Below are 19,669 nucleotides of genomic sequence, written 5' to 3' on the forward strand. Positions count from 1 at the left end.
TAATAGAAATTTAATATTATTGTATTCTAAAATATAGCTTAATTTACCAGAATCCTTTGATGCGAATAATGATGGGAGAGTTTTATATTTCAAGCTTCTTGACTCCATCAGTCCTACTGACACAGCTGTTCACCTTGAAAACTGATCCGGTTCAGTCACCAGTGAGGCTGTGATGTTAACTTAGTTATTGTCTGTTTATAGTTTTCCAAAGCGTTGGCCATAGAAACTGTATTTTAGAAGTTGTGTGTTGCCAACCCAAACTGGGCATTCCAGAAACGCGAAGGGGTTATGCTACACAGAGCAACACATAAAAATTAATAGTACCGGTAAAGCATCTTCCAGCTTCTTCACACTTAGAAAAATATAGTTTTAAACATCAATCTACATAATTTTCAGTCTTCAGGAAACTACGTATAGGCTAAGGAGCAAATTCCTGAATGAGGAGTACAGATCTTTGGCAGCATTTAAAGTGAAAAGGAATAAGGATCTAAGAATTTAGCCCCAGTCCACTAAAAACAAATTCTATTTGACAGGTTTTCCAAATGAACTTGGGTTCATCCATTTTGGAGATTAGCCTGTGGAGTGGCATACACCTGAACAAACTTTCCCAGTAGAAAAAAGCTATAAAAATTGTATACCAAGAATCAGTAAGTTGTATAATTTTGTGGGTTTAATGCATTTTCAGTGATGGTGAACCTTTTAGAGCTTTCAGTGATATAAACAGCCCACTGCGGCATGCGTGCCGTAGGTTCGTCACCACTGGCTTATATGTTAAGCAAATGTTTATACGTTAGACTACATTTTTATGTAGTATTCTTTTCCTGTGAAATACTGTTGCTGTCTGAAAACCTTAAAAACATACCGTACACCATTGGGAATGGTCATTCATCATACTACTTTCCCATTGATGAGGCTACAGTCATGTTCATAATTTCTATTGTAGACATGGGTTCTAAACATAAACAGACTGACAGCTCAAAAATGAAAATGTGGCAGTCACTCACATGCCATTAACTTTGGATCTGTTCCTGAATTGAAACGGCAAGGAAAAAAGTGTCCTTATTGAAAGGACTTTATAATGCGTAAGCAACATTTTCTAGGAAAGGGGTTTCCTTATGGAAAGTGTTTACGTCTTGAAAACTGATCCTTTAGGGTGATTTCCTTTCCTAATAGAAATGCAAGGATAAAGTATTTCATTGGATGGTGAACTTTAAAAATAAAACTGCTAAGAAGAAATAGTTTTGCTAAATTTTCCAAGTTGGCGCTTTTAAAAAACATTTGTTTTTGGTAGTGCTAGGTTGGATCTCAGGGCTTCAAATGTTAGGCAAGCACTCTACCACCGAGTTCCATCCCTAGCCCTCCAATTGGAGTTTTTTTTGGGAGGCTTTTGGAGCAGTGCCAAACCTTCATTCTCCCCAGATCTGCCGAAGTCTCACGTACTCAGTAAAGGGGCTTTACTGTTACGCACTCAGTCCTTCCTTGCAATGTGATTAGCTGGCAGTGTGTGGGTTATGGGTAGGTAATGCATACAGCAGACAGTTTGAACTGATAAGTCTGTTCTGATCGTCCTGGGCATTTCTCCCTGTTACAGTCTTCAGTTAGCACCACTTGTCCATGCAGAGTTTGGTTTTGGTTTTTTTTCCTCCTCTGTTACTCTGGTCTCTCAATGCTCTTAATTATGTGGCCTTCTGAGCATTCATATCTTTTAGTGAGGCATATGTACACATTTCCAGACAAATAAACTGCAATAAAAAGTGCAGGGAGTTGATTACATGTTTTAGATTTTCACAACAGTTTTTTTTTTAATTGAGGTTTCAAATCATACAGGTGTAAAATAATTTTTTCTTGTTAACAGTTCCTTTTATATCCCATATTTGCATATATGGCTCCAAGGAGCTATCTGGTTGTGTTACCTTCTGATAATGATGACTAAGTTCATTAACCAGGTTATAGAAAGTTCTATATCAAATCTCTTTAACTAGTAAAAGTCTACTTTTCTTGGGCTATGAAAGTTACTAACCTGCAGTCATCACCTCCAGCACTAACAACATGTCGATCACCACTGGTAAATCGGACGTTTGTCACGTGGGGTGAGTGACCAAAGAACCGCTTATGCTTTGCCTAAAAAAAACAGTAACAAAGCTCAGGGAATCTGATGCACGCAAAAGCCAAAAGTTTCTGTGAGGAGCTATACTGTGCTGCAAGAGCTGTGGAGGGAATGGAGTCGGGGCACAGGCAGTGATTATCTGCACTTAACACACACCGGTTGTCTCTCGGTCTCTGAAAGTTTTTCTCAGAGGAAAAGCATTTAGAGTCTGATAAATGATTTGGTAAAAAGTTCACCAGAACTTCATTAGTTTTCCAAAGGTAGTAGTGCTAGAGGGAGAAATTTGTTTTTAGTAGTTCTCATTGAAAATTACTTTTTTGAAATACAAATTTAAAAGTACAGTATTTTTCAAATCAGGATAAAACGTGTTAAATATGAGAAAAAGAACCAATGTTCAGCCCTCTAAATCAGGAGTAATGTGATTGTAAAATGCAAAACAATATAAACTTACAAATTTTTCTGGACATGGAAAGTCAAATAATTTAACCATGCCGAAGTCATCTCCTGTTACAAGGCTGATTCCTGAATGGGATACACAGGCACAGTTGACATCGGCTTTCTCAGCGTGTCTGGACCAGATTCCCACAACTTCGTCCCCTAAAATACTAAAGACAAAACAGATCCACCACAGCAGACACTGGCAGGCTTGCCATACGGATTTGTCTATCTCTGACCTGATCATGTTAAAATACAGCAAATTAATTGTAAGGCAGGGTGGAGGCCTGAATTTCATTTAGCTATTCATTATAAGATGGAAGATTTGGGGCTGGGGATTTAGCTCAGGGGCAAAAGCGCCTGCCTGGCAAGTGCAAGGTCGTGAGTTCGATTCCCGGTATGGGGGGGATTAAAGATTTATAATTCAGCATCTTATAAAAGCTGACTGAATTATTTTTCAGATTAGAAGTGGTACTTAGTAGGAATTTAATGGCATTTTCCAGTGAACAATGGATATAGTCATGTATCAGCAAATTGGAACAAATTTATAAACTTCTAACAACTCTAAGGTAGCATTCCTTTAAGTAATACATTTCTTAACCACACCATTGCCTGTTCCTAAATTTAATGTTTAGGGAAATACCAGAGAATCAGTCATAACTTTGCTTTCTTTTCATTATAAGAATTTAAGTCTGGAAATCTGATAAAGGATGGAAATGTTTACTCAAAAGGAGTCCTAGCTCTGAACATACATTATTCTCTTCCTAACAATTCAAGATCTAGTTAATAAAAACATGAACTCTATTTACTCTTCCCTGGAGAATGGCTCTAACTTTAGAAATAGGTTTTTCCAACTTTCCTGACCTTTGGAGTCATTTCTTTCTTCCTGACTATTAGTATTTACCTAGTCCATGAAGCCCAAGTAATCCTGTCAATGGCAGCATGATCCAGAAGATGTTTTCCAGAAGGCACTTCATAAACATGCCGTTTATAGCAGCCACTGGAGACCTTTAGTCATGGTAGAACAGGATAAGAATTGTGTTAGGTGAAGGCACAAACCACGGTTTTTAGAATACTAGCAGATTGCAGTGTGGTTACCTGTCTAACGTGAAGAGTGCAAAAGATCACTACAAATACAAGGCAGTATGGGAATGGATAAAGGAGAGGACCTGCAGAGCTGTAGATCAGAGCAGCAGAAGTGCAAGCAGGATGAGTAAAGTTCAAGATTTGATGTACAACGTGAGGAATATAGGGACTCGTATTAGTAATTCACACAAAACCAAAAAATAGGTTTCAGATGATGGATGTATTCATTTGCTTTCATACAGTTAACTTTATTATACTGTATATGTATCTACAACATATACTACTACGTACTATTTTTTGTTAAAATTTAAGAGAGTAGGAGCCAGGAGAACTGGAGTTCAAGCCTAGCCCGAGCAATTTTAAGTGAGACCCTCAAAAAGGGATGGGGATGTAGCTCAGTCAAGGTCCAGAGTTCAATCCCCGGTAAACTCCCTGCCCTGAAAGGATGAGGTTACAGAATTAGTGCAGAAGCAGTGACCAGCAAAGGCAGAAATGGAAGCTGTGGAACTGGGAGACGGGGCTGAGGGATCTAAATGCACTCACAACGTAACACGCAAGAGGTACCCTTGGAAAAGAGGCGCAAGTGCTGATGCTGTACCTGGAGGTACCTGCTATCTGCGGAGAAGTCCATCTGAACGACGAAGCTTGGGATGTCTTTGCAGTAGCTGATTCTGTTAAGGGTGGGGCCCAGCATCAGGTCATAAAAGTCGACTGAGTTCTCACTAGAACCCACTGCCAGGTACCGGGAGTCTGGACTAAATCTGAGTAGATAACAAAATGTAAACGTGTTAGTTTTCATTCTTTCATCTGAAAACAAAGTCCTTAGCAAAAAATGCAGGCCTGGTAATGGTAAGGAGGGTGAAATGGTGAAATGACGTTTGCATACAAGTCATGGGAGGCAGCGTGGGACCAAGACAGCGTTTGAGAATGTTTCAGGAGGTGCTTTAGGGGCAAACTCAGTCTTTGAAAGTGTCCGCGGGTCTGAGGTATTTTAAGGGTAAGGAAAGCCACTGTTACACTGTCAGATGGTGAGGTTCTGAGGAGGTTTCCTTTATAAAAAGATTGTACTGCAGAGGGCTCACTTTCTGCGTTCAGGAACCTTACTGATGACAGAGAAATGCCCAGTAAATGGCAGCTACTGTGAAGCACCGAAAAGGCAAAGTCCTGGCAAGTTTGAGACTGTGGGATACAGCAAATGTTCTTTTAATGAATACTGGTTTGAATGGACCAGAAATGAGAGTCTGAAAGCCCACACCAGGCAACAAGGGAAAAGCATGTAGTTTAATCGAGGCTAAGAGAAGGTATATGACATGGGGTCGTAACTTTGGTTTTCCAAGTTGCAAAGGGCAGGTGACCGAACCCTTGTGTTAGCGGAGATCGCTCTTGGCACAGTGAACTTACTGCATGTGTAGTGTGACACTCAGCAAACGTTACCTAGTACTTGGTGTTATGAAACACTCTAGCTAGTGCCCTCATAATGTATAGTTTAGCAAGTACGATGGAGTAAGCACACGAACAGCCACACTGCAGTGTACAGTTAATGATATAAAATGTTACAGGCTTTCAGAACATTTTTGAAGCTAGGGGTAGAGAATGTTTCCAAATGTAAGCTGGGTCACTTATTGCATTTGAAATTAGAAATTTTACTTCATTTGTTGACTAACCTGATGTCATGGATTGCACATCGTCTATCTCTCTTCTTTCCCCATATTTTTAGAGAGCTCACCAGTAAAATAATAAATTCTCCATTTTTCATTCCAATAGCCACCATGTCCCCTTCAGGGCTATAGCACACGGTACGAGCAGCATGTCCCAAATTCACTTTGTTTAACATCTTCTGCATAAGAAGAAAAACCATCACAGAACTACATTGTGTAGTACTCAGAGGAAGCCAGTCCCACGCCCTAGTGCTCAATGGTAAGTTCTTTAGGTGCTAGCAATTTAGAAGTTTCACTTTTTTTGAAACTATGATTTCTTTAAAAACTGTTTGTACCTACTTTATCAGCGACATCCCACAGTCTCACTGTCCCATCTTCTGCAGCAGAAAGGAAAAAATCCCTGGAAGGGTGTGTTGCTAGCCCCCAGATTGGGCCGTCCACGTGACCACTAACCAGAATATTACACACTGCATTTTTCTCTCCAACTTCAATTATTTCAGCATTCCTTGTCCCAACTAGAATCTTGCCCTGAAACACAAGTGGGACCAATATCTTCACTGTAAGGCTGCAGTCCTGTGTTGTGAGCTGATTTAGTCACACGCTCTAAACATGAGCTCATGCACATTTTTCTATGACCAAAGGAGCACATCTGCATGAACACTGGTCTGGGTTGCACGGTAAGAGTTCATGCAGAAGGTGGAGCTCTACAGTACTGTGCCTGGATTTGACGACAGTCAGTTTGATTATGGTAACCTTGGGATTTTTAAAAGGGTATACATGCATTGGGATGTAAGAACTGGAATTCATTTTTTAGTGAAAATGTATAAAGCTTAACTAATTAAATATTTAATACATGAGTATGATTTATAAATACTTATGAGATCACACATGTGCGACAAATTTTATAGGAATGTATTTTTAAAAATGGCAACAGCTGCTCTAATGCAGTGAGTTAAATGGCAGGGCTTTTCACTTCTGTCTGCCACCGTTGAATTAGGAGACTGAAGAAAGCACAGGGGTTTAGGTACAGTGTAGACAATGCTTTCGGTTTGTACCGCACTGGCTCCAGCTGTGCGAATGCACAGTAACTGCAAGCAAGCTGTCATTCTGGTACTGCTCATTAAGTTACGAGGGTGACAGAATCAGAGAAAACACTGTTCTCCGTTTTCTTCTGCACCGGATGGGCTCCAGAACGTCTTACTTTGCCTCTGCACACAGAACGGACACAATCTGTGACTTGGCCTGTCTCGAGCCTGAAGGCCCGGCATCGCCTCAGCTCCTGATCCCACAGTTTAACTGCTCCTCCTTCCTTTGACCTAATAAAAAACCAAACCCAAAGAAGTGTTTATTACTGACTATTACGAATAAGTTTCATTATAAACATTATACTGAGTTACAAGCAGAATATTTTAAAAAGCCTTGATACTTATAATACTAAAACTTCCGGGGCTGGGGATTTAGCTCAGCGGCAAAGCGCCTGCCTGGCAAGCGCAAGGTCGTGAGTTCAATTCCCGGTACCGGAGAAAAAAAACCAAAAAAAAAAAACTTCCAATGGCAATTTCAGGATATACTGCATCACAGAAGAACAATCAGTTTCACTAAATTTTATTTTGTGAAATAGTTTTTTCTGACATGAAAATAATTTTATTTAGCCTTTACCATTAATTATCCTGTAGTAATACTTAGTAGGGAAAGACACAAAGCAATTTTTAACACTAAAAGGATGACTGAAATGCAAAGTGAGGTAAGGTTAGGGCTTCTGTGCTGTAGAGTATTTTTGAAGGTATGGTGGCTCACAACTATGACCCTGCACTCTGGAAGGATGAGGCAGGGGAACTGCAAATTCAAACCCGGCCTGGGGAGGCTTAGTGAGACCTCGTCTCAAAAAGGACTAGAGATGGAGCGCAGTATGAAGGTTCTGGGATGAAGCCTCAGCACTGAGGGAAATTTCTTTTCCTACCATGACTAAAATCTACTAAAACAGGTAAGCAGCTTACTGTTAAGTAGGGATGCACAAAACAAAGTGACGTTGGAAATACAGGTATTAGGGTAATATGTGAGAGATTATAGCCCATGTAATTTTTTTCTGTCAGCGGGACAAGGGCTTACTATGCAGTTCAGGCTAGCTTTGAACTCACTATGTAGCCTAGACTGGCCTCAAACTTGAGGCAATCCTCCTGCCTCAGCTTCCTGAGTGCTAAGATTACAGGCATGCACCAGCACGTCCAGCTTTTGTTCTCGTTTATTTAGGGATTTTCTCTTCAAAGAACTCAAAAATGTCCGTCGCTTTGTTAGGTGAAATTTGCTTGTCTGAGGAGAAAACATGCTCCAGTCTTTAACAGTTAACATTCATGTGAAAAGGGAACATACAGTTGTATTTCACTTGTAGTTTTAGTCCTTTGCATGTCACATTTCCACATGCAGAGGACTGTGCTGTAAACCGATCGGAAGTGTGGTGACTGCTGGGGTATTTACGTTTTGAGGGCTGGTATGAAGCAATTTATGTAACAAGTGTGCCTCAGGCAAAAAGCAAAAAAGTCCACCTAGCATCCTCTCTCTGCTTTCTCGTGCCACTGTGCACTGTATCTCAGCATGGAAAGAGACAGCACAAAAGATGCGTTCTGGTTCGGGGGTAAATGTTCTCCTGCGTGTCCCATGTCACTCAGCAAACAGCCGAGGCAGGCGCACAGGCACTAGGAAGTCAGTTTCTGTGAGTGTGTACGGGGGATTGAACCCACGGCCTCACGCAGCATGGACAAACAGTGCCTCTGAGCGACGTCCCCCAGTCCTTTTTTATTTTGAGACAAAGTCTTCCTAACTTGCCCGCTAGCCTTCACCTTGAGGTCCTCCTGCCTCAGACTGGCGGGCGTGCGTCACCATGGCTGGCAAGGCGCATGTGTTCTTAGTAGGCCAGTGGCCTGGCCACATGACAGAAGCACCACCACCCCACTTGGAGTTTAGGTTTAAAAAAAAACGGGTGTGATTTAAAACCAGGAAGGAGAACCCAGAGAAGGCAGTAACAGCAGTAAAGGGAAAGCACGTGTGCAGCAAGGCCGAGAGAAGAACCTGCGGAGCCCGGAAGTAACTGCAGCCTAACTGCACACCTCGGGCCCGGCGCAGATGCGCCAGCACTCGGGCTAGGGAAAGAAAGAGGACTCACGGCCTTTCCTTGCCGCCAGTCACAATGAGGCCATCTCGCAGCGTGGTGTACATGGCAAACACCGGCCCGTTGTGAGCCCTGGCCACAACTCTACACAGTACGTGCTCTTTCCACACACAGATGTCACCACTGATGGTACCTGTAAACGTCAAGTTATTCTGAAAAGGAGTGGGGAAAGGGGAGACAAACTCATCAAAAGTTCCGAGAATTCAGACCGATGCAATCGTCTATGCGCGTAACACTAGCTCCGCTTTCATACAGACAGCATGCGGGGCGTGGTGGGGGCGACGCTCCACCCCGGCGGCCCAGCCGGTCAGGGCCTTTCCTTTCCGAGGCTGTCACTCTGCAGCTGAGTAACCCTGGACGTCGGGTTATTGGGAACGGGCAGTTAACTACGCGGGGATTTTATAACTGAAGGAAGTTCATTTACATGGGCAAATTAATGAAGTATAATAAAGACATGAATGTGTGGAGTTTTCTTCCGGAAGCCAATGACTAATTTTACATCATGAACACTCAAAATGTTCAACTGAAATTTGACATATTGTCACCAACATTTTCAGTGGCCTTCTCAAAAACCTAAGTGTACTAAACTTCCAATTTTCATTCTCACATAGACCTTTGAGTAAGGAAATCCCACTGCATTTCTTATTGCCCCGAAGGATTTAAGAAGCCGTGGCGGGGAGGGGTGCGGAGGGGAGGAGATGTGGATCACACACCACAGGACACGCGGGGCGGAGCGGGGTGGAGGAGGAGGCGGGCTTTCGGACACCATTATGTGGAGACCAGGAACGATGCTCGCTCTCCTTTCGTGTCTCTTACCCCTCTGTAGCCTGAATTACAGATCCTGGCCTGGGGCACTTCCAACATGTATGTCAGCAGGGACTTAAGAGAAAGCAGAGGAAATCTAAACCCAAGCCTGACCTGGAGACGTGCAAATCATGCTTCTTGGTTTAACTCTCTTTTACTCTGTCAAATTTTTAGATGCATGAGGAACTACTAGGAAGATACATTTTAGGGTTCCTAAGCTGAGAATACTAATGAAGGCCTTGGAGAAGAGCAGGGGCCCAATGAAAAGAATGCCTTGTCATAGTCCTCTCATTAATCTTCCCTCTCCCTAATTTCTGAAAGTATCAGATGTCTGAGTGATGAAATATACGCAAGGCCAGGACTTGCAATGACATTACAATGCCATACCAACAACATGAACGTGCCTTACCTAAGGGAATACAATTTAAAGTAGGCAAAATGATACCAGCGTGTAACATTAAGAGACATACTGCACCAAAAGCGACGGCGAGCATGGTCTGCATCCGGGCATCTTCCAGTGTGCTCAGTAGCCCTTTTCTGCTAAGAAGAGCCCTTCCTGCCAGCGTCCAGAACTTTACATGTTTCACTCCCACAGAGACAAACTGGGTGTCTGAATCTGGTCGGAATTCCGCTACAAAAATACGCTGGTTGTGTCCGGCTCTGCTGGCAATTTTGGCACCTGAACAGAAGATACAAACACTTCACCTTCATTCTTTTTTTTTTTTCTGGTACCGGGAATTGAACTCACGACCTTGCGCTTGCCAGGCAGGCGCTGTACCAGAGCTAAATCCCCAGCCCCTTCATCTTCATTCTTAAGGTCCTCCAGAATCAACCAAATCAGCATTAACTAGCAAAGAAACAGTTTCTAAATGAAAGGAAATAGCAGTGACTCTTATTTTGATATCCATAAATACATTTTTATTAGAACATCTGTTTGTATGTTGTCTCGCTGATCCAAATTGCAAGAGCAGAATTCAGTAGCAGGCAGAAACTAAATGGCCTGCAAAGGCGAAAAATGTCTGCCACGTGGCTGTCTACAGAAAGTATGCTGGACCCCTGGCCTCCTGATCCAAAACCTGAGGCAGGGACAGTCACCTGGAAGCTCCCGGCACTCACTTCATTCTTCTTACCCAGAGACCAAAGCGCTGCGCCTGCTTTGTTATGCGCCAGGTAGTTTAACTCCATGCCCAGACAAGAGTGATACACGCTTGTCGGGTCTCTTACCTGCCACAGCCCATGAAGCACCTTCAATGTAATGGTTTTGTTAATTTATATTTTGCAGGCTTATTACTGTTTCACTGGGCGTTTAAAATGAAACAAACCTACAGTGCCACGGACCCTGAGGAATGTACTGTAGGGCTTTGGTGAATAATGGTTTCACCAATTTAAATACAGAATTCTTACTACCTAGTGTGTGTATAAAACTATATATAGTTTGGTTTTTTTTTTGAGACATGGTCTCACTGTATAGCCTAAGCTGGCTGAGATCCTCTTACCTCAGCCTCCAGAGCGCTGGAATTACAGGCGTGTGTCACCACACTCGGCTGCCTTAGCGTTCTTTTTCTTCTTATTTTTTAAGCATTCTTGTTTAACAAAAAATGATCCTACCTTCCTGCCATCTCCAGATGGTAACAGTGTGCTCTGGGTCAAGTCCCACAGACAGCAGCAGTTTGCCCGTGGCACTGAAGCTCACGGAGCACACCCCCTTGGAATGGTAGCATCTTAGGATGGATAAAGTCTGCTTGTTCACTGCATCCCAGATGTGGATAGAAGGGGCTGTGGCTGAACAAAGATAAAATTCTAAAGCTGTAATTGACCTGTTATGGTGTTTCCACTTTCAAAGGTGATACATATTGATCTCTGAGAAAGAAATGTACCAAAAACTGTGCTTAACAAAGAACAGCTCAGAATTAAGATTAAATTTTAAAAAGGAAAAGAAAGGGATGGAAAGAAAACGTATAGGCTAGAACATAGCTCTAGGCTATGTTCCAAACTTCTGAGAAAGCAGATTTAGACAGGCCAGCTGGGTCACTGACACTGAGCAACTCATCAAAAGGAAGGCCTGGCTGGGGCGGGAAGTTCAGCGCAGCAGCAGAGAGGGTCTGAGCAAGTTCCAGGCTCTGGGTTTGATCCCCAGCACCCCTGAAGGCAGGAATGTTTTACATACATTTTCAGTCTTTATATACCTAGAGACCTATGGACATTTCACACAAGAAACATGTGAAGTACAGGCACGCATTCAATACTGACATTTTCTGGAGAAATGAAAAGCAGATACAGCTGAGAAAGGCAATATACAGAACTATCTGAACAGATTGCAAAAGAAATTTTCAGTGATATAGCTACCAAGTAAAAAGCTACATGTAACTTAACTTTTTAAAAACAGAGTTTCATGAACAGATAAACTTCAAATCTTTAAAAAAATACATCGTCCATCATTTTTGCTGCTTTAAACGTTTCTTTCAGGCTGCTTTCCCCCGCCCCCAGTGCTGGGGCTCTAACCCTGAGCCTCACACGTGCTAGGCAAGCACTCTACACTGAGCTACAGCCTCAGCCCCCTGCTGCCTTAAAACGTCACACACCTGTATCGTCCTTTCTCAGTGATCTGTACCTTATGAGAATGGATACCTGAAGTCATTCAGCAACTACTGCAATTTCAAAGCATAATTAGTAAATATTAAGGTGCACTTCAGATTACATGATAAATCTTAGAGAAGCTGAGTAACATTAAACAAGACAAGCTGCCTTAAATTATTTAATGAAGAAATAAATCTTGGTCACTAAAGTATATTCCAATAAATTTCTATATATTATTTGCTATTTATAAGTTAAATCTGGTAATTTTTCAAATAAAGCAGCTAACATATTAAAACATAAACGTCATCAAGTAGAAATTGTTCAGGTTTATGCAAGTGTAAAATACCAAAACTCTGGGGAAACAGTGAAGTTCTCCAATCATAAAACAGTTTACTTTTTTTGAGACAGGATCTTGCCATGTAGCATAGGCTGGCCATACAAGAACTCAGTATGTAGCCCACACCATCCTTGAATGCCTGGCAATCCTCCTGCCTCAGCCTCCCTAGGGCTGGGATTACAGGTGTGCACCATCACGCCTAACTAAAACAGGTTATGTTTGCAAAATTTATCAGGATAATCTAAGCACTGGGCTAAAATGAGCATGTTGGTTGGGGATATAGTTCAGTGGCACAAGCACCTGCCTGGCAAGTGCAAGGTCCTAAGTTTGATTCCTGGTACCAAAAATAAATAAAAGTACAATGTTCTTCCTTCATTCAAAGGCAAGATACCCTGCAGCACAGGTGAACTTAGTCTCACACCCTGGTCGTTCCCCACTGCCTGCTTGCTGTTTTGTTGCCCCCTTTTGTGTGGTCTCCAAACAAGGACCTGAAGGTAGCTGATTACACTTCTATAGATTTTTCAGTTGCTTTTTTTTAATCATAAAGGGATGCTGACTTTTTGAGGGCTTTTTATTTATCAATTGAAATGATCATGTGATTTTTAATCCTTGATGTACTTATACTGTACGGTGTATTCCATCTATTGATTTATGCCTTATATCCATCGGATGAAATCACCTTAGGCATGCTGTACCGGCTTCTTTTTTTCTTTTTTTTTGGTAGCTGGCATTGAAATCAGGACGTTGTGCCACTGAGCTATATATCCCCAGCCTGGGGAGATGGCTAACAATTTTTTTCTCTTTTTGAGACAGGGTCTCGCTATGCAGTTCAGGCTGGCCTTGAGCTCACTTTGTAGCCCCGGCTGGTCTCGAACTCGCCGTGATCCTCCCGCCTCAGCCTCCTGAGTGCTGGGATTACAGGCCTGTGCCACCATGCCCGGCCTGTACAGGTTCCTTAACATGCTTTTGAATTCTGTTTGCAAAAGCCTTACTAAAGATGGCTCACAAGTGGTGTTCTACGTGAGAGAGCATCTGAAAGGGTGGCAAAGAAAGCCAGCTCTGCGAAGGCAAACTGAAGAAACCCACCAAATCCAAGCCAGAGTCAAAGGAGTTTAGAAAGGGAAGCTGCGCCATCCTGGACCTCAGCAACCTCTGCACTAGGCCCAGCGAATGTGCCATCCTGGAAGAGGGCTGACCCCGAGGGAGGGAGCCTTCAGCTCGGTGGAGGCCGGGCCGCTGGAATAGAGTCCCAGCATCCTGACGCCGTCACTGGGAAAAGGAACGCAGTGAGCAGGGCATTTGCAGACCAGGCGCTGGGAAAACCGAAAACCTGCGAGCAGAGTCTGGGGAAGCACTGGCAGGCTCTTGGGCAAGTGGAACGCCAGTGCAGGACTAGGGCTAGAGCGCAGAGAAAGCGGCACTGTGGGCGGGGTGAGCTGGCAGCGACTGTGAACCGAACTACAAGGCCCTGGGAGGTCAGGTAAACAGCCCAGGGGTACGCACTTGCCCATGCTTCCCCCAAACACCGAGAGGGAGCCCAGGGGATACCTCACTGCCCACCACCTGCCATCAGGCACTCACACGAGAACCCTGGCCCGCCCCCGGCTGAGGCCTGCTGAATACAGGGGGCACCGAGGCGAGCGCAGGGGCTGGGGAGGGATGCTTTGCAGACAGCAGGAAGGAAGCCAGAGGGCGATCAGCAGTGCACTGGTCAGAAGGTCAGAAGCCTTGTGGAGACAACACAGAAGCAGCTACAGGGGTTGGTCCGCAGGTGCAGAGAACAGAGATTCAGAGGGCCTATGTGTAAACCAGCAGGAGCCTGTGCGCTGCCCACCACCCAGGTGCCAGGCAACTGACAAGCACGGTGGGGTGGGTGGCTCTCAGAGCAGCGGGAGCCGGCTGTGGAGCGCTGAGGGTGAGAAGCAGCACCTTGCAGTCAGTGATTCTCCAAGAATGGTAGAGGTGTGGGGAAGAGCTGTCCAGAGCCTGCCCCCTCACAGATCAAAGCTCCCCTGTTTGTGACCCTGGAGGAAAGAACTTGCCAGCTGAGCTCAGACTGCAATATAAACAGGACTGACTGAGAATGCTTTGCTTTTGCTTTTGCAACTCTGTGCATTTCTTTCAGAGAAGGGTTGTTGCTTTTTTTTTTTTTTTTTTAGTGTGAGTGTGTCTTTTTGAGACAGGGTCTCACTATACAGTTCAGGCTGGCCATAAACTCACTTTGTAGTTCAGGCTGGCCTCAAACTCACAGCGATCCTCTTGCCTCAGCCTCCCAACAGGTGGAATTACAAGCATGCGTCACCACACCCAGCTCTTCCCTTTTTTCTTGGCTCTCTCTTTCCCTCCTTCTTACCTTTTTCTTTTTTATTCTTTTATTTTCTCTCTTTCTCACCTCTGTCATTTAACTTATACATATATGGGAGGTTTCTGTTTACATGCAGAGGAGAAAAAGAATTAACCAGTGCTTTAATCCAAGTATGGTCATTCCTTGTTTAATGACCAAGTTACATTCTTGTGAGTAGGCTGTTAAATCTATGGTTGCTGAAGAATTGTATATAGTATGTGCATTACAATATTCAGAACAAAGAAATGGTCAAAGGAAAATGGTCAAAGGAAACTCCAACTTCACTTTGCTTTTATTTGCATAACTCTTATAGGCAGTACTGTAATGTCTAACAGCATGAAACTACAGTACATTCAGCAAAAATTACAGGGCTGTATAAACACGGTGAATGGTAAGAGAAAGACACGGAGGCTCTATAAACATTACGTACAGAGCTGTACAAACTGAGTTGTAAATCTGAATGGTGGGTCATTCGTCTGAACAGCTGTTAACCAGGTAGGTCATTAAACAAGGAATATCTGTAGTACCTTTCATGGACAAGTCAGGGCCGCCCTCAATAAAATTAAATGCAAGTGATCCAAACACAAGCTAAATATAAGCATACTAATCAATGCTGACCTTTTCATAGCTTCCTTCAATCTCCAATTACATTTCCCTTCTGCATTCCTTCTGTTCCCACATATTCTCTCCATTAGCTCTCTACTGAAGCTATCAAGTAATATCAAGAGTTCAATCTGCCATTTCTTTCAGTTGTTATTTCTCTTTTCTCCATCTTTCTGATCTACCCCCTTCCCCTTTCCCTTCCTCTTTTGTTCTCCCACCCACCACATCCTGTCAATAGCAGTGTATTACCTTTTTTATGGGTCACTGATAAAAGGATGAAATTGTTAAAGCAAGTGTTAGTGTGCCATAATTGATGTATGTTTGTGTCTGCTGATGTTGACATAACCACTACGGATGCTCTCCTTCCAACAGTGCCTGGGTCTGATCCTATTAAACTGAGTTAAGTGGGAGAGATAGATAAGGACCAAAAAGCAACCAAAGCCAAGATCACATCATGTGAAGCAGAGACTAACTAAAGAGCTCACCATACTGGCAACAGAGTCTTTCCAATCCAATTGATCCTCAACCCTCAAAACACATACACACACATGAAAAAGAAAGATGCAAAAACAAGGCACAAAATGCCTCCAAAACCTCTGAACTCTCCAAAGCTAACCCAGTGGGCATCAATGGAAAAGAAAGAAAAAACTAAACAGTAAGGTGTGGAAAGTGATAAAGGAAACAAAAAACAGTTCAACAAGATTTTCATCAAGCTCCAAGATGATATCACTAACAGATAATGAACTTAATAAAATTATTAATGAGCTCAAAGAAGACAAAAAGCTAGCTGAACCAACCAAAATGATAATAAAATAAGGCTACTACATACCAATAAAAGAATAATTCAATAGGAAGAGATAACAATTGTAAATATATATGCACCAAATACTGTTGTATCATATTTCTTAAAAAAAAATTGGATCTAAACAATCAGATAAACATGAATGGGGGATCTGAATATCAAATAGATCAACTAGTAAAAATCAACAAAAAATATCACAATTGAACCACACCTTTTCTTTCTTTCTTTTTTTTTGGTACTGGGAATCAAACTCCGGACCTTGTGCTTGCCAGGCAGGTGCTGTGCCACTGAGCTGTGTCCTCAGCCCTTTGAACCACACCTTTGAACAAATGGACTTAATAGATATTAACAAAGTATTCAACAGAACAATAGACTACACTTTCTTCTTAGCAGCACATGGAACTTTCTCGAAAATGGACCACATACTAGGCTACAAAGCCTCCTTAAATAAATAAAAATAGAATTAAGAATCCCATGCATATTAGCAGACCACGATACAATGAAACTAGAAATTGGTGGAAAAAACCCATAGAATTTATGTAAACACATGAAGACTAAAGAATATACTCTTCAGTAATCAATGAGTCACAACAGTAACCAAATAAAAAGCAGTTCCCTGAATCAAATGATAATGCCACTACAACGTACCACAACCTATAGAACCCAATGAAAGCAGCCATGTAGCTCTGAATGCCCACGCTAGAAAAACAGTGTGATCCTAAATAAATAACCAAATGATGCACTTCAAGGATCTAAAAAACCAACCAATCAGTCAACCAACCAAACAAACAAGAACAACCCCAAATCCAAAGCAGGAAGCATCACAACCCTGGATTCTAAGTTATATTAAAGAGTGATGGTACTATATCAAAACAAGTATGTGGGTCAGTGAAACCAACTAGAGGATACAGAAGCAACCACAGGCACATTTAGTGATGTGATCTTTGACAAAGCAGCCAAAAACATACACTTGAGGAAAGATAGCCTCTTTAGCAAAATGCTGCTGGGAAAACTCGTTATCTGTATGCAGAAGATTAAATCCAGACCCATGTCTCTCACTATGCACTAAAATAAAATAAAAACTGATCAAAGACCTAGATAATAAAATGGAAACACTGAATCTGCTGGAAAATAAAACAGGTGAAAGTCCTGACAATATAGGCAGAGGCAAGGACTTTCTGAACAGAACAACAAATGCACAAGAAATAACACCAAAAATAAACACAGAGGACTAATATAGAGAATACATAAAGAACTCAAGAAATTAGACCCCCCCCAAATGAAAGACCCACTAGCAAACGGGCAATGGACATGAAAGGATACTTCTCAAAAGTACAAATGGTCAATAAATTCATGGAAAAAATGTTTAACATCTTTGGCCATTACAGAAATGCACATTAAAACAACACTGAGAGTCTATCTTAGCCCAGAAACAATGGCTATCATCAAGAACTTTAGAAACAACAACAAATGCTGGTGAGGCAGCAGGAAAAAAGGAAAGGAATTCTTCTACATTGTTGGTGAGAATGTAAACTAGTACAACCACTATGGAAATCAGTATGCAGATGCCTTGAAAAACTAAAAACAGTAATTCCATTCAACTCAGCTATCCCCTTACTGGGTATCTATCTTCCTTAAATAGTTAAAGCCATCATATTTCAGTGATACAGGCATACCCATGTTCATAGCAGTATAACTCCAATAGCTAAATCTTGGAAGTGGCCTATAGGATCAACAGACAAATGGATAAAGAAAATCTCTCTCTCTCTGTCTCTCTCTCTCTCTCTCTCTCTCTCTCACACACACACACATACACTCTCTCTCTCTCACACACACACCCCAGTACTATTCAACTATAATAATGGATAAATTTGTATAATTTGTCAGAAAATGAATGTACCTTGAGACCATGATGATAAGTCAGATGAAAAATGTTAAATATTGCATGGTTTGTATTATATGAGAAACATAAATTATAAAGAGCAAAACAGAGGTCAACAATAGGAAAATAGACCTTTTGCAGATGGGAAGGGGATCTTGAGATGAAGGAAAATGGGAGGGGAAGAGGAAAAGTAAAAAGGATTAAGAGGCGCTATGTACACATACCAACTCTCCATGATGAATGCATGAATTATGTATCACAAATATGTACTAATAAAAAAGAATATTAAGAATTCTTGCAACTATGCTCATTATGGATACTGGAATGCAGTTTTAAATTTTTGTTGTTGAGTCTTTGTCTGGTTTTGGTACCAGGGTAATGTTGGCATTGTGGAATAAATTTGGAAGCATTCCTTCTCTTTCTATTTGATGGGAAAGTTTGAGGAGCATTGTTGTTAATTCTTTTTTTCTTTCTTTTCAGCAGTAAATTCATAGGGTGCTGGGTTTTTCTTATTGGGAGAGTTTTTATTATGGTTTCAATCTTATTGCTGGTTACTGATCTACTTAGATCTGTTATATCTTCTTGGTTCAATTTTGGTAGGTCATGGGTGACCTAGAACTGTGAGATGCATCACTATTTATTTGGGATCACGCTGTTTTTCTAGTGTAGCCACTCACAACTGTATTTCCTTCTTAGAATTGCTTTTATTTCCCCCCACAGATTCTGTTACCTTGTTTCCATTATTGCTTGATTCTAGAAATTAAGAAATTCTCCTGATTCCTTCAATGGCCCATTTGATCTTTCAAAAGTGTATTACTCAAATTTCCATGCATTTGTTTACTATGGTTTATGTGCTCTTGATTTCTGCTTTCATTTCACTGTGATCTGATAGGTTGCATGTGATTATTTCAGTTTTTTCTTTGTACTTTTTAAATTTTATTTTATTTTTGTTTTTTGAGACAGGGTCTCACTATGCAGTGCAGGCTGGTCTTGAATTCACTTTTTAACCCAGATTGGCCTTGAACTCACAATGATCCCCCTGCCTCAGCCTCCTGAGTGCTGGGATTACAGGTGTGAACCACCACACCTCACTATTTTAAAGAGAAGAAATAACAACGAAGATAAAACAAAACAACACAAAACAATAAAAAGATAGTTAATTTCTTTATACTTATTAAGATTTCCTTTATGGCCTAAAGTACTGTGACCATCCACTATGACTGTACTGGAGTCTAATATATCCTTTCATGTCAAGTAGTGTTTATTTTATGAAGCTGGGTGCTCCAACACTCAGTGTGTATACATTTATACTTTTCACCTCTTCTTGGTGAATGGTTCCCTTTACCAATATGGCTTTGTCTCTTCTAACTAATTCTAATTAGAAGTCTGTTTTATCAGATGTAAGTTACAGCTACTCCTGCTTACTCTCAGATTCCAGCTGCCTGATGTACCTTTTTCAGTCTTTAACTGTGTAGTATGTCTTTCCAGGTGAGCTGTGTTTCTTGCATGCAACATATAATTCAGTCATTTTTTATTTTCAACCTGCTAGTCTGTGTCTTTCAATTGGCTATTAACATTAAGTGTTATTATTGAAAGGTATGTACTAATTCCTGCCATTTTGTATTTTTCCAGTGTTTGATTTATTCACGATTCTCATTTTTTTATCTGTTCTCCCCATGAGATATGGTTTTTCCTTTGGTTTTGTGCTTGTGATTATCTTCTAAGTATTTTCTGTAATGCTGTCTTCATTGTCATAAATTTCTTTAGTTTATACTTATTTTGCAAGGTATTTCTACTTTGAGTTTTGACAGATGGCTTTGCAGAATATATTATCTTAGGGCGGCAAGTGTGTGTTGTGTGTGTGTGTG

The 19,669-nt window shown here is 41.6% G+C and overlaps 1 protein-coding gene across 1 annotated transcript in view; it reads right to left on the reverse strand.

Moving 5' to 3' along the window:
- Positions 1-1,157: 1,157 nt before the first annotated feature.
- The window catches only part of Eml5 (echinoderm microtubule associated protein like 5), a gene marked incomplete at its 5' end in the record, with an annotated part of 141,087 nt that continues 122,575 nt past the window's right edge, over positions 1,158-19,669 (reverse strand). The window contains 11 exon segments of the mRNA XM_013517167.1: positions 1,158-1,742; positions 2,021-2,121; positions 2,559-2,712; positions 3,447-3,550; positions 4,227-4,389; positions 5,293-5,465; positions 5,626-5,814; positions 6,488-6,602; positions 8,447-8,604; positions 9,727-9,935; positions 10,865-11,038. Of these exon segments, the coding sequence (XP_013372621.1) occupies positions 1,706-1,742; positions 2,021-2,121; positions 2,559-2,712; positions 3,447-3,550; positions 4,227-4,389; positions 5,293-5,465; positions 5,626-5,814; positions 6,488-6,602; positions 8,447-8,604; positions 9,727-9,935; positions 10,865-11,038 (1,577 nt within the window).

The sequence above is a fragment of the Chinchilla lanigera genome, unplaced genomic scaffold (assembly GCF_000276665.1).
Source record: "Chinchilla lanigera isolate Chin_1 unplaced genomic scaffold, ChiLan1.0 scaffold00037, whole genome shotgun sequence".
Lineage (NCBI taxonomy): Eukaryota > Metazoa > Chordata > Mammalia > Rodentia > Chinchillidae > Chinchilla > Chinchilla lanigera.